The 16,198-nt window shown below is 40.3% G+C and overlaps 1 protein-coding gene across 1 annotated transcript in view; it reads left to right on the forward strand.

Moving 5' to 3' along the window:
• Positions 1–1,974: 1,974 nt before the first annotated feature.
• arfgef3 (ARFGEF family member 3) overlaps positions 1,975–16,198 on the forward strand; it is a gene marked incomplete at its 3' end in the record, with an annotated part of 45,515 nt that continues 31,291 nt past the window's right edge. The window contains exons 1-5 of the mRNA XM_071512105.1: positions 1,975–2,059; positions 4,675–4,726; positions 10,910–10,991; positions 11,909–12,049; positions 13,274–13,342. Coding sequence (XP_071368206.1) covers positions 1,975–2,059; positions 4,675–4,726; positions 10,910–10,991; positions 11,909–12,049; positions 13,274–13,342 — 429 coding nt within the window. The remainder of the gene's footprint in view (positions 2,060–4,674; positions 4,727–10,909; positions 10,992–11,908; positions 12,050–13,273; positions 13,343–16,198) is intronic.

Consider the following 16,198-nt stretch of genomic DNA (forward strand, 5'->3'; position numbering starts at 1 on the left):
GGGAAAACACTCTGGTTCTTGCCTCACACACACTAAAAAAATACATAAATTATGCAGTGGGTTTTAAACCCTTGTACACTGACCTTTCTTGACTTTACCCTTCCACATCCATATTCTGTATCTGCTCGGTCCAACTCCTTCTTGAAGCTCTAGCTGCTTATATTGAATGAAATATTCAAATACAAGACGCCATGTTTTTATGGCTGCACCATTACATCAAATGGAAAAAATCTAGATGTTTGTGCATCATTATATACACATTTCCCTGTAATTCAGCATGACACACTTGGTCTCTTTGGAAAACTTGTTATCTTGACTAGAGTTTAAAATAAAGTTCTGTGGGTTTGAACAAAGCTCGGCCGTGCAGCCTGTGTTTGTAATGATGGAGCCAATAGCAGGGCCGGCAGGGAAGAAGAGGTTTTGAGTGTTGGGTCCACAGTCTTTAAATAAATGTTCCTCTTTTGGGGTTAGGTCTAACAGGCTGTGCTTCCCTGGTTCAGTCCACAGCCGTCTTTATCACACACACAGATATACAGTATAGGCAGACGTCAGTGAAGTGTATTGTTAGTCCCGCCCTCCTTCCCCTTCAGTTGGTGAAGTCCCCGCCCCAGCACTTGTCACTCATCTTGATGATCTGTCGATGTTGTAACGGCCTCTATCCTGATGCTGAGGTAACTCCAATATACCCCTACAGATGTGGAACAAACAGACAGTGAACACAGCCAATCTGCAGTAAAAAAAAAAAAAAAAAAAAAAAAAAAAGTAATGACAATGTTCACTGTGTTTTTGAATGGGTCTTATCTGCTGCATGTTTAGCTTCGCTGTTCTTTTTTTTTTTCTGCTTTCCTCCATTGTTGTTGTTGCTGTGTCTTTCCTGCTCACACAACACAACAAATGATATACACCCCAAAACATCCTCAACGTCATTTAAATCACAGGGACACACAGACTGTATAATCATGTAGAATTTATTCTATTTAATAATATTTTTTAATGTCAAAAATGTTGCATATTGCACCTGCAAATAAAATACATATATATATATATATATATATATATATATATATATATGAATAATAAGCTAATTTTTTTTAGCACTCCTCCTTTCATGAGGAAATACCATAGACAATAATACAATATAATACATTTTATAATATATATTTTACTGCTATACCTTGTTTCACTCCATATTTCAATCCAGTATTATTAGTGTTCTGTAGCCTTCTAAAATGACAAATTTACACTTTTATTTTGAAGGAACAGTCACCTAACTTCTGCTCTTATTCTGGTTATTTCCTGCTGGTTTGACACATCCGAGCTTCCACCTGTCGCCCTGCTGAACCAGGAAATCCTATTCCAGTCGCTCCCGGTAAGTCCTCACCACGTTTTCAAGCTTTCCTACGGGGAATTAGTGTAAATACAGTGTTGCCAGGTTGGAGAAAAACCCGTAGGAACGGTCTCATACAGCGCAGCGGTAATTCCCTGCCGAGCAGGCGCCTTGATAGGGGGGATAGAAGTTAACGGACCTGGACGCCGCGAGGAATACAAGTATCAGCTGGACCGGATTTCAAAACACGGTAGTGCTGTAAAATAAATGACAGGCGACGAGGATACGCGTTTCTAAAACTGAATTCATTCTTCTCTGAACGGATGACAATTTGTGATTATTGCTGTGTAGATGACAATTCGTAATCGCCTTTCTGCCTGGAAGCCGTAAGGAGGGGTGGATATATGCAGAAATAGGCGCTTCCTCCTTCCATCTTCATGGGATTGACGGCCGGCCTGACATCACTGGCTGGTCGGAGGAATGAATCATCGCCTTCGGGGGATTCAGGGATGCTGTCACTGTCACTGGGGCCCTGAAGAAAAAAAAACAAAAAAAACATACACACACACACGCACGCACACACACACACAAACCAGCCCGCCCGACGCTCCGTTTCATTCTAACGCCGTTTATTCTAAGGAGCGACCATGGAGGAAATCCTGCGGAAGCTGCAGAAAGACGCGTCCGGACACAGGCACAAAGCCATCCGCGATGCTTGCGTCTACGCCTGCGGTGAGTAGCCTGTCTCTCCGGCTGCAGGGGGGGAGTAGGGGAAATAAGCGACTGTAAGGCACCTGCCATAGTAATCCTATAATAAATATCACCGCAAAACTATAAGCCCCTATAGGAATATTATAGGAATGTAGTAGTGATACAGTAGTCATCTTTTTGTACTTAAAGGTATTTTTTTTTTTTATCTCCCATGGCACGACTTCAATACTCATATTATTCCTATAAGGGCTTAAAGAGTGTTTGTGGTACTCAATACCTTATTGTACTTAATGTTTTAGTTTTATCTCCCATGGTGTCATAGTAAACCTACACGTCCCTATGATACCATATAAAAACACCATAAAGTACCATAAGGTCAGTATAAACTCACTACTGAGTACCACAGACTCACTATAAGTCTCTATAGAAATATTACAGGGATTTTCCGTTAGGGTGGTGCCTGTAGTGTTAAGCGACAGTGATGATGACAGCTGTTTCACAGGCAGTCATATGATATAATAGATAATACGGAATGCATGTCAGAGTCTATTCGTGCTTGTTTAGAGTCTGCTAGTGTGTGCGCGTGGTGCGTGTGTGCAAAAATCACTATATTGTATTCCTTTAGAGGCTTAAAGTGTGTTTGTTGGTGACCCTATCACACTCAACAGCATTTTTTATCTCCTATGGTATCACTATCACTACTCCTGTTATATTCCTATAACATATTATACTTTATTTATTATAAGATTGCTGTAGTTCTTGTGAAATGGTGGATTTTTCTTGTCTGCACCAGCTAGGTTGAGCCCTTTGTGAATGATATACCTAGAAACCTGTCAGAGGGATTCAACTAGAACCCTTACCACTAGAACCCACTGTACATGGTTACATCTGGAACCCTGAAAGTTTCTGCAAGGAACCCTCATGTTCTGAAGGCTCGAACAAGAACTATCCCCAGGGGTTCTACACGGAACCATATAAGTGAACTATGTTGCTCTGTATGAAAGCACTTTTTATTCTCCACAAAGTGGTAGAAAACTATAAAAAGTAAGTGCTATAATATGCAAATGTCCCTCAATAACTGCCAGTGTTTTCAGGTTACAGAATAGCGCCTTGTTGTTGACATGAATGTGTTGTTTCATTCACTCATTCAAAATAAAGTCTGCTAACAATAGAATAGAAAATTATTAAGTCTGAAAAATTTCCACTGTCTATCTAGCCTTCCCCTGCTGCCAAAGAATCTCTTCCAAACAGGGTTCTCCATATGACAAGTGTTCTCGATACAACTTACAAAGAACCCCAGAGGAACCTTTGAAACAAAAGAAGGTTCTTCAGACACATGGTTCTAGGTGGATCTTTGTCCCTCTGAGAAGAACCCTAAGGAAGTCTAACTGCTGTCTATCTGAACGCTTCAGCGCCTCTGAAACAGCATTTAGACCACGTGACACTAAAACTCTCCATGGAAACCAATACCAAGGAAATTCTCTGAAACAGCATTTAAACCATGTGAAACTCACACTGCCCATTGAATTCAATGGTGATGTTATTATTAGGCAGGATGGTCAGCGGCAGGGGAAACTCTGCTGTGAAGAACAGTGAGACAGCAGGTAGAGACTGGGTTCAGATTGTGCTGATGAAGGGAGAATCATGTAATTTTACACACACACACACACACACACACACACACACACACACACACACACACACACACACACACACACACACACACAAGGGCATATGAATAAACCTAGCACAAGGGTAAAGTGGACTGCAGACCTTGAAACACTCATGCACACGCAAATATATAGCGCAATGGCAAGGCTACAGCTTCTACTAAAAACCTTGAAACTCACACACACAGGCACGCACACACACACACACACACACACACACACACACACGCACGCACGCACACACACACGCACACACACCACAGTGACACAGTCTGAACAGTACCAGGAGAGTTATGCTGTGGAAAAATGCGACAGAACAGTGGAAAGTAGGAAACTCAACACTGAGGTTTAAACGCGACACAGCATTACTTTAATATGATTGTTATGCTCTAAACACACTTAAAGAGTACTTAAAGTGATGTCACCTTTTACAGACAGGTGGTGACATCACCTGGCACCAAAGATCAGCCAATAGCAGATGGCAATTTCAGTGGTATGATTTTTACCATTAGATGTCAGGCTTTACACAGATTTGGGTTTGGGGTTTAGTTATATCTAGTTATATCTAACTCTATAATTCTATAAGTTTGATTTTCAGCATTGCATGACCTTAAATCTATCAAAATACCGGTGTGGTAAATGGTTAAAAATATAAATTTGAAATGTAAAGTTGCACTCACAGTTGCTAATGTTCTATGCTAACTAGCGAGCTAATGTTGCCAAATACCACTGACATAACATTTGTTGTTGCATGAGGAACAGGATTTTATGTTGGCCAAAGAAAATCTCACGGGCGTCCATGTTTTTTCCCTGGATTTTCCGAGCTGGAACGCAAGGAGCTTGTTATTACGACCTGCCAGATGGGAATTTCACTTCCGACTTTGAATGCAATGCAACAGTCTGTTAGTCCACCGTCGGATGTTTCTTTACTACAATGTGTTTTCTCTTTGTTCTGTTATATCACAGAAACCCTTGAGTCTCAGAATGGATCAGCCAAGATTTCCCCATCGCAACTTCGGTAAGTTAAATGTCAGACCTTTCACTTCAATTCAATTGAGTTCAAAGCTTCATTGGCATGAATATCTGTCACAGCTAAGAGAAAAAGACACGAGAACTATTGGAGTGTTTCTGTCTGTAGCCTAGACTACACGCTTTGCAGTTGGGTCACAAATCTCTTAGCAACCACGGCAAGTAATGGCTAAATCTACAACTCAGGCTAGAACAGGATTGTTGTGGGATTGCGTGCCTCCTTAGTCGAAACATGAGTCACCCTCCTGCAATAAACCTGCAGACTTGAATGAGTGGGTAGTCTATATGAAGCAACCAACAATAATGTTGACATGTGACTTCTAGCTACCACCAATAGCTTCCACTGAATATGTTAGCTAGTGTGCTAATAATTGATGGTTAGCTAACCGGATACTATTTTCTAGCTAACAAGCTGACATTATCTAAACAGAAAATCGATCAGATGTATCTGTTGAAGTGATCGGTTCCCAGTCAACAACAGCACAGAAATGAAGCGTGTCTGTTGAATGAGACGGACAAGTTGTACGTTTAGAAACGCAATCAGCTGTTCAGCCACTGTTGCCTAAGATTTATGGACCTCCAACATGGCCAACAGAGGGTGTGCTACATACCTGAAAGCCCTCTGTAAAATGGTAAGAGTCTAATAATGAGTAATAAAGAGTAATAACTTTGTGATGCTAACAGCATAAAGACAGAGTGGTAGTAATGCTAGCAAGGTAGGCCTATCTACCCCCCAACACCCGGATGTCCTGTGCATATCTATACTACACTAGTAGTAAGATATGTGAATGCTGAAACTTCTTCTCTGAGCCCTGCAGCTTACACACGTCTGCACTACATAGATTGTATGATTTGAATGAATTTGAATGAGCAAATCATTTCTGGTATGATAATGCAAATATTGAACTTAACTGTGGGTGTGAAGAAAGTGTTACATTTAAGCAGGGTGCCTTTGAGCAACAAAGTGCCACTGCACCAGGAAAATTGCCACAGAATATGTGATATTAAGTGGACATGTTCTAATATGCTCTAATATGCTCGTCTTGAATTAGAAAAAAAAAAAAAAACTTTGTACCTCTTCTTAGTTCTAGTTGCATCACAAATCTCCTAGCAACCACATTTGGTTTCATCATGGAGGTCCACTGGAGAATTGGCTGTGCGCAAATAATGAATAAATATATAACAACCGGGCAGGAAAGATATCTGAGAAAGATGTTGGTGTGAGTGTAGGTCAATTCAGTAACGTTCTCAGTAAAAGTGGATAGTGTGATAAGGTGGATTTGTTTCCAAATGTAGGTTACTGTGACACAGTAAACTGTCTTGTCTTTAGCCCTAGTCTCTACTCCAAAACATGAAGAGTTGTAGCTTGAGAAGAGTCAGCTCAGTTAACCTGAACAAACTGTTAGCTAGCTAACTACCAGGCTCATTTAGCAGAGCAACTGATGATAACGTAACGTGCAACTAGTAACTAGCCAACACTAATGCTATAGCTTCTGCTAGATATGTTAGCTAGTGTGCAAATCAGATGTGTTTACAAGACAGTGATGGTTAGCTGACCAGATATGCTAAGGTAACATGATCTGAACACAAAATCAATCAGATGGATCAGTGGCAAAAATGATCAGTTCCCAGTCAAAAACAGAACATGACTATTAAATTATGTTGAGATGACTAAGCTATGTTGAGAAATGCAATCAACTGTTTATAGCCACTGTTGCCCAAGAGCTGATGACCTCGAATATGGAAGTTGCATTACGTCACCTGATAGCCCTCTGTTTCCTTTTGTAGCACTCCTCTGTCTTAAAGGTATAATAACATTTCCGCATTAAAATATCTAAAAACGACTAGACCCATGTTATATGCTATGTATATTTTTTTGAGTTGTGTACTTACATTATCCCAAATGTTTCCAACAATGTTCAAACCCAGAGAAATCCGTAATTTTATTCAAGGTAACGGTGCGTTTCATTTGGTCTCCTGTCATGGCGTCATATCCCCTTTACCCCCTAACTTCCTGTCATGGCGTCATATCCCCTTTACCCCCTAACTTCCTGTCATGGCGTCACATCCCCTTTACCCCCTAACTTCCTGTCATGGCGTCATATCCCCTTTACCCCCTAACTTCCTGTCATGGCGTCATATCCCCTTTACCCCCTAACTTCCTGTCATGATGTCATATCCCCTTTACCCCCTAACTTCCTGTCATGATGTCATATCCCCTTTACCCCCTAACTTCCGGGGAAACACGGGAAACACCAGATGATCCGTCAGAGAGTGAGGAAGGAAGTCGGCCCACTAGCTAGCTAGCCGCTCTAGCCGCTCTGTTGTTTTTTTCATTCTGTTGTTTTTATCGCTCACTCATGACGGATCACGATTATTCATTCCCGTAAAAAAACCTCCCATGATCCCACGCTACTTCACGATGTCATCAAACTACGTCTTTTGTTATTGTTTTGATTGAGAGACCCCTAGCAGCAGAAATTACATAGTACTACTTACATACTACTGTGCGTTTAAATGATCATTCTGGGAACACAGGAATAGTTTGTCAGATCTATTGTCTTGGAAATTTGCCTCTGGTTCTTGCACTCCTTACAGTTGGTTGCTTGTAATGTTGCTGATCCAAGAACTGAAGTGTATTCTTGTTTTGCGCTCACTGGAAGACGCTCTGGAGTGTTTGAATGTTTAAAATGTGAAGCAGAGAGTCGGGCGTCTCAAGCATGAAGCGAGCGGAGAGCTGTTACTGCTGGCCGCTGGACCGTGGAGGCTGCCGTAAATTCTAGATACTCAACAGCTCAACACGAGATGAATTATTAATTCAGTAACCTCTGTTGTTTTATTAGAGATTATTTGATTAAATATTGATGATAATGTCTTTGTAATGTAGCGCTATGGTTCTCAGCCAGTGTGCTCCCCTGTCTTCGCAAAACAAAAAGATTTCAAGACCTTTGTTACAAAATGGGATGTCCACCATTTTAAAAAAGATGATACCTACTCTTACAGAATGATTGACAGCTCAAAAAGGAAACAAATTATGTTTTTCCAAAGCGTAGTTAGTAACAGAAGTCCTTGGTTGACAAAATAATGACACTTTTACAGGCTGGATCCTCTATATTTAGAGATATTAAATGGTGAACTTGAAAAGGAATGTTTTTTGTAAATGGTTATATAGCATTTTTGAATAGAACTCATTTGAAAACCATTACCAACATAGCATTTTGGTATAATCACACAAAGTTGTTTATTGACATTTCTGAGCAAATGATAAAAAGGTTATATTCCTTTGAATTTTGTGTCTTATGTCTTAAATGTGACACAACATTTCTTTTTTTTTTCTTGCTTGTTTGCATATTTCTTTGTTTCTCTGCTTCTTCTGAGGCGAGATACACAATCTGTGTGTTATTTTCTCAGTGGCTTATTATGTTTTTTATACTGTATATGCACATAAACAGACTCTGATCTCACTGGAAATGATGAGAACCGTTGGGTCAACTGTGGCTCCTTCCAGTCCATTTGAAACAGTGTAGTTGTGACAGCCTGAGAGCTGGGAGATGAAGTACAGTAGCTACTATCAGCAGCCTCGCATGGTGACTCACTCAACTACAAATAATGAGAGAGAGATAGAGAGTAAGGGAGAGAATGAGAGAGAACAAGACAAAGGGAAGGAAAGATAAAGCTCCAGCATTGTGGTTCGGCATCGTGGCCGAGTTACATAACAGACTCTTTCCTACACTACAGCGCTACAGTATTTAGCTTTCATAGCTGAGGAAAGCCAGGGGTTGAAACGTGATTTATTTTTATTTTATGAAGTTATTTGACAGGGACAATACACATGAATAAACACTTCATTTTGAGTCTCTGTAGGTGGCGCTCTTCTCTTTGTCTGTTCAGCCATGGTGGCTATCGCTGCTCATACTAACTACCTAGTTCTTCTTCTTCTGTTTATTCCAAACAAGCCGGAAATATAAAACGCATCACTTCCTGTGTGCCAGAGGATTTTTTTCCAGGAAAGAGCTACCAGACACCGGCTGTTTAGAACAGCAGATAGAAGAGCTTTCATGAACTGGATATAGGTTGGATCACTGGTGTGTGGTATCAATCACTGATATAGATGGAGACTGATATCTAATAGTTTCTCTCCCATATTTTGTAAGACTTTTGCAGGTGCAAAACAGGTCAAGTTTTTCAGACCCGCTTATCTTACGATAATTACGTGTTTGTTTCTTAAAAAGACCATGTCAGTTTTATTCTATTGCTAATTTGGCAGTTGTATTAAGGACACATGCTTAGAAAAAAAGGTCACAAAAATGCCAATTCCACAATCGGCTAAATACCATCAGTTAAAACAATATTGGACCGATATATCGGTGCATTCCTAGTGCATTGCTTTGGCAAGACAGGTTTCTGTCCTGTCATGCCGATAGATCAGATTTGAATTTGAACTTGGAGAGAGAGAGAGAGAGAGAGAGAGAGATAGAAAGAGAGAGAGAGAGGGAGAGAGAGGTTTTATTACATGCCAATCCTGCTCATCTAACATCTGTGCCAACAAAGTATGTTGAGTTAACCTGAATTGAGGTGAATTGAAATGAGAGGGTGGAATAAAGAGAGAGATGGAGAGGGAGAGAAGAGGGAGGTGAGATATAGAGAGGGAGGAAGACTGAGAGAGAGGGTGGGAGAGAAGAAGGGAGGAAGAGAGAGAAGGAGAAATCAGAGAGAGAAAGAGAACAGAGAGAAAGAGAACGATGGGGGAAGACAAGGAGGGAGAAAGTGAAACAGAGAGAGAGAGAGGGGTGAAAGAGGGAGGAAGAGAAGGGAACTGAGAGAGAGGGGGAGATAGAGAAGGAGAAAAAGGGGGAGGAAGAGAGTTAGAGAAAGGATCGAGAGAGAGAGACAGCGAGAGAGAGAGAAAGAGAGAGACAAAGGTAGAGAAGGCAAGTGAAAAATAATACATAGATACAAAAATAGAAAAATACAGAGAGGGAGGAATAGAGAGAGAGGGAGGGCAAAACAGAGAGAGGGAAGGAGTGAGTGAAAAATGAGAGAGGAAAAGGGAGACAAGGAGAGAGAGAGAGAGAGTCACAGAGAGAGAGGATGAAATAAAGAGGGAGAGAGAAAGGTAGAGAGATATGACGGGACGGAGGAAACGAGTGGAAAGAGAGAGAGACTACTCGGAGCATAGTGATCCTTTTAGCATCAGAAAGAGAGAGAGGATGGATGAGACAGAGAGAGACACGGATAGGCTCACTTCCTCTCGGCTCAGTGTGGGACGAGGACATTTCACACCCTGCCGAGCTCCGTGTGCCTCCATCGTCCACGGAGCCACGAAACATCACGACAGAAGAGGGAAGATCACGCAAAACTCCATTATTCCCCTTGGGTTGATCTCCTTTTGTTAGTCAGCGCCTCCCTCTTCTCATCTATTCTTATTCTCTATTCTTCGTGTGTGTGTGTGTGTGTGTGTGTGTGTGTGTGTGTGTGTGTGTGTGTGTGTTAGCTGGACTGTAAACAAAATACTCATTGACCTCGTATCTAAAAACGTGGAAAAAGGCGGAAAATAAAGTCGCTGTACCTGAAAGAGTGTGCGGCCAGGCTGAGCTTTTCCCACAAATCAAGTAACTATTTTATGGTGATAATTAACTAATCAACTAATTGGTTGAAATGTGTCGGCGGCTGTTCTGACTTCCACACACTTGTTTTGACTTTATTAGTTTTTATTTTGATATAGTTTGGGATTTTTAATTTCAATATCTGTAGATTGAAGTAGTTTTCAATGTGGGCTTGGTAGTTTTAGTTTATACTTTTTTTTTTTTTTTTTTTTTTTTTACAATTTTTTGTATAGTTTTTTACATCTCTAGTTGCAATATTTTTGGCAGGGGTGGTATTTTTTAAAGGTGTGATAGAAGTTCAGAACAGGTATTTTTACATATGTTTGCAACAGGTATTGTGTAATGTTTCAATTAACATTCAGTAAAAATAGCCCAAACTTTTCTGCCCATAATTAAATATGTTTTACCCTGCACATAAACAAAAAGACAAAAACTAAAGAGATTTGCTATATTTGACAAGTAGACAAGATTGAGTTTAGTTAGATTTCATTTTTTCCACAAACTCTCGTTTTTATTTGTATTTCAGTTTCATGTTGTAACCAGTGTGTGTTCTGTGTTTGTTTCAGAGAGCGCTGTCTGCTGCCTCTACAGATGGCTCTGGAGTCTAAAAACACCAAACTGGGACAGACGGCGCTTACTGCCATGCAGGTACTGGAATATATAATTGTACAAATAATTTATATTCCCGCTATTTTGTGATCACTATTATTATAATTATTAGAATTCACTCCAAAATCGAATCTAACTCTAATTACCTCTATATACTTGCAGCGAGAAACTGTTCTATCTGTTCTAATTTTAAAATGTATAGGTACTTTAGGAGATAGGCAGATGTATTCAACTTTTACGATACTTAAATTCAATCTTAATTGTTTTCCCATAGAAATGAATGGTGTGAGCGAAAAGTGGCATCTGTTAGTCACATTGTCAACACTGAGAATGTTGAGAAATTTTCAAAAAGATCAACTCTTTCTAATGAAGTCCACTTTTAACCTTTTCAAGCTGGAGTAGGCCCACTTCCAGCTGCTTTAAGCTAGCCAATGCATTTCTGATTTAAAAAATAACATTGGAATATTGACTACTGTGATTTCCAAACCTCAATATTATTATTATTATCCTGAATAATATTCTTCTGCTTCTGCATATAATTCATGGTCTACAAATCGACTTGTCGTCAGGATTTTTCACACCCAAGTTGTTTTTTTTCCAAGTGCTGAAAAAATAATATTAAAAGAAGCGATGAACCGGGTTATGTATCTAACCATCATAGATCAGTTCCAGTATTCATTGCATGTTCTGGTGATCTGGTACTTCAGTACTGCTCTACCCTCCAAAATGAATTATTTGGAAATGTCAAAGTTTGTTCCCTTTGTAGCTGTCAGGATGGAAATGATCTGGCAATGAGTTGATTGAAAGTTTCGTGTTGCAAATTTGGAAATGAATGGAGGTTTTGTGTCCAGAAAATGTGAAGATTCATGTTTTTTTTTTTTGACACTGATGACGAGCCAATTCCAACACCAAAGGGAAAACGAAAGTGTCCTCTCTCTCTCCCTTCTCCCCTCCAGAAGCTGCTGTGTGAGGACAGGTTTGTGGGCGGGGTCGGGATGGAGGTGGAGGTCCTGGAGAAACAGCTGCTCAGCCAGATGCTGGAGGCCATCAGAGTCACCCCGGCTCTCCACGAAGACCTGCAGGTGGAAGTCATGAAGGTAACATGGATCACAAAGTGGGGCTGCAAAAGAGAAGAGCGTCCCATCCCCCACTAACTGAAATGCTGTAGATTCTCCCTATTTGCCCAGGTGGAATTCTGGTGTCAGTGTGGTCACTGGTGGGAAGTTTTCCCCACACAGGAAGTGAGGAATTGAAAATTAGAAGCAAAATCCACACCGTCTCCTAACCAGCAGTGAGCAGGGCTCCGTCCAGAGGAAGCTGGACTCACCAGCGTTAGATCTTTTCCTCTCTTGCCTATTTGGTTTACTTTGGTATAAAGCATCACAGACCAGCCTGTTGGTAAACAGTTTACTGACAGCACCTTACAGGATTTCTTTTTTTTTTTTTTTTAAAGCATTTGTTTATTGGGATTTTTGATGAACATTAAATCAAGGATACAATGTAAAAGTTAACATACAATGTAGACAATTGCCCCTTCGAACAAACAAATAAAAGAAAAACAGGAGTGACAGCTATGGTAATGAGATAAAAGATACAGTGCATTTCCATTTAGATATATAAAGTACGGCGAATGTGCAGACAATAGAGCAGTAACAACCAGAGGAGTGTCATACAAATGTAGAGCATAGCATAAGAATAATAGATATTTTCAATACAAATATACATACTATAGTATCAAACGCCTATATAGGACTAGCCAGGAGAGGATTCGTGAATCCAGAAGGTGTTGCAGATCTTCGCTTTCAAGAAGACGTAGAAAAAGGCCCCAAATTTTGTAGAATTCACAGAGCTTACGTTTGAGACTATATGTTAGTTTTTCCAGTGCAAGACAGGATGATAGTTCTTTAAGCCAGTGGCTGATGTGAGGGCATGACACATTTTTTCCGGTAGATCGCGATCAGACGTTTTGTGTGAATTAAGCAGAGATCAACCATTTACCTTACAGGATTTCTATTGAAGTTCACATTTTTAAAACAGTTACTTCTCGCTGCCATTTGGAGCCACCAATGTGCAAAGTTGCCCTAGTGCAGTTTTAAAAGGACATTGATCAGGTGTGTCTTTGATGAGAAAAGGCAGATATACATACAAATACTCACAAAAAGGAAGTCTGACCACAGGTGATGACAAATAATCACAGTTGCATTAGTAATTAATTGATTACATTGCTACATATTATAAAGACTAAACACACTCAGCACAGACTAAACTCTCCTTTAAAGTCTATTTAGAGTGTGTTTGTGTCTCCTGTGTTGTGTGTCCAGGTCCTGCTGTGCATCACCTACTCCCCGACCTTTGACATCAACGGAGACTCCATCCTCAGGATTGCAGAGGTACGGCTGCCTGAGTCTGTTGTACCTTGTCAGATATTTGACATCTAACATCTGTTAGAAACACAGGTGGGGAGTCAAGTCACTGATTTGATGCATGAAGAGAAGGCTTCATGCAAGGTGGGCATATAAATATCGCTAGTCAGCCAACTAGTTTGTTTACATCGGAGCCTGTCTATGATCGCAGCCCAGAGGTGGGGACTCGAGTCACATGACTTGGACTCGAGTCACAGTTTTAATTGCTTGAGACTTGACTTGGTGCATGAAGAGAAGACTTGAGACTTGACTTGACTTGGGTTCTGGTGACTTGGGACTTGACTTGACTTGAGATCTTGTGTTTGTGTAAATGACTTAGATTGAAAGTGATGAGATTTGTTCCAGCAGACGACTGAATTTAAATTCTGTTTTCTGAATTTGTATGGAATGATTGAATTTATTGAAGTTGAAACTGATTATAGAAATCAAACTCATGATGCTCTTATCAAGTTTTTATCCTATTAAAACCATATTGCATTGAAAAGTCCTAGATATTTAGTTTTCTTTAAGATATTAAATTGATACTGGACTCTTGATTTGTTCTGACTCGACTTGCTGTTCTACATTTAGACTTGAGACTGAGACTTGGGACTTGACTTGCTCACACCTCTGTTCAGAAATAAAATAAACAGGGATTTTTTCCATTGCTTTTCATTTGTAATATTGAGTCATAATGATTGTAACTGTGTAACAGGTCATACCTCATTAATCCTCCCTTCCCTCCTCCCTTCCTCATGTTTTTAGTTCCTTCCACAAACACTTTGGAGACAGATAGAGATTGCTATATTTGAAAATGCAGCCATTTAGGTTTTCAGTTGATTGCATCATGGACATGATTGTGGGAATTTGCTCTATGCCCCCAGTAATAGCATAGAATAGAATAGACCACTACTGCCTACTAAAGATGTGTACAAATGTGTACGTGTGTGCTCCATAGACAATGAATGGGAGACAGATTTTGCCCACCCACAGAGTGTTAATTTGAGTTTTTAATCACCGAATGAGCTTTATTTTGTAGTAGTGTTGTAAGTTCTGAACCGGAAAATTCCTGTTTATATCCAGAAAATCCAGCAGCTCCAGACTTTAACCTGATAACACAGCATGTTTGAGGCTTAGTTCTCTTGTTTCTGGCTTTGGGAGAGTATTGATTGATTATAGAAGTATTGATTAGACTGTCCTGGAGCATACGAATGACATGATAGGAGTTCTTAAATTGAGCGGTGTGCCGCTTTAAGAAGCATAGCGAGCGGTTAGCACAGCAAGCCGTTCATGAGCTCAGTCCATTTTGTAAATGTGAAGCTTTTTCTCAGTCCCTGTGCACCAAAAGGCCCTGTGTCATGCTGTAATCTCATGAATTATTCAAATATGAGATGATTGGTCTGCCACACACACACACACACACACACACACACACACACACATACAGAGGCATGGAAAACAGCTGATTTGGGAGTATAAAGTGCAGAAAAGACCAGGATAGATTTTAACAGTATGCAGTTAGATTCTCCATAAAAACGAGGCTGCAACATATTTAACCTGCAGGATTACAGATGGTATTTCTGGCTGCGATGACACTGCCAGGTTCAGAGGTTCCATTAGGTTCCATTCCATTCAAGAGTTGACATAGTTATCAATAAAAAATGACTAGTTTTATGGGGATTTTTCAGCATGGTTGGAATGTGTCTTTGACGAATCTGATTGCACGAATTAAACTATCCGTTGTATAAAACACATTATATAGTAATAATAAACATTAAGATGAGTTTTGGGTAAGGCTTGGCAGCAGACAGAGATTTCCCAGGTAATAATCGTAAAAAAAAAAATCTATCTATCTATCTTATCTATCTATCTATCTATCTATCTATCTATCTATCTATCTATCTATCTATCTATCTATCTATCTATCTATCAGAAATCTAACTTTTGCCATAATCGTGCAGCCCTGCCACCTGACCAACCAGTTACCCCTCCACTCCCAAACACAAACCAAAACACCAAAACAGTGGAACATTATTTTCCCAGTGTGCTCTGTGGCGAGCTCCTGTGACATCACCTCCTGCAGCAGCGAATAGGAGCCACCCAGGTGATGCATGACTCCTAGTTGTCCATTAACAGGTCATAAAAAACCTGGCCAGCATGTTGTGTTAATGGGCTCAGTTCCATCAGGGCCCGCCATCTGGTGTGTGTGTGTGTGTGTGTGTGTGTGTGTGTGTGTGTGTGTGTATGTGTGTGTTGGGTCATAACTCAGGGCAGCTGGAGAGGTTGTCAGCACCTCCCCATTATCAGTAACCTGCCATACAAAGCAGTATGGTGCTGTACAGGTTCTTAATGCAGAGCAGTGAGGGTTTGTTCAATTACAGCGACAGAGAGCCGGAGGTTCAGTTCAGTTCTGTTCTGTTCTGTTCTGTTCTGTTCTGTTCTGTTCTGTTCTGTTTGTTTCTGTTCTGTTCTGTTCTGTTCTGTTCTGTTCTGTTCAGTTCAGTTCTGTTCAGTTCTGTTCTGTTCTGTTCTGTTCTGTTCTGTTATGTTCTGTTCTGTTCTGTGCAGTTCAGTTCTGTTCTGTTCTGTTCTGTTCTGTTCTGTTTGTTTCTGTTCTGTTCTGTTCTGTTCTGTGCAGTTCTGTTCTGTGCAGTTCAGTTCAGTTCAGTTCTGTTCTGTTCTGTTCTGTTCTGTTCTGTTCTGTTTGTTTCTGTTCTGTTCTGTTCTGTGCAGTTCTGTTCTGTGCAGTTCAGTTCTGTTCTGTTCTGTGCAGTTCTGTTCTGTGCAGTTCTGTTCTTTTCTGTTCTGTTCTGTTCTGTTCTGTTCTGTTCTGTTCTGTTCTGA

Source organism: Centroberyx affinis, unplaced genomic scaffold, assembly GCF_046629955.1.
Source record: "Centroberyx affinis isolate AG114_WGS23_722 - 3 ecotype Tasmania unplaced genomic scaffold, CSIRO-AGI_Caff_v1 ptg006089l_1, whole genome shotgun sequence".
NCBI classification, from domain to species: domain Eukaryota; kingdom Metazoa; phylum Chordata; class Actinopteri; order Beryciformes; family Berycidae; genus Centroberyx; species Centroberyx affinis.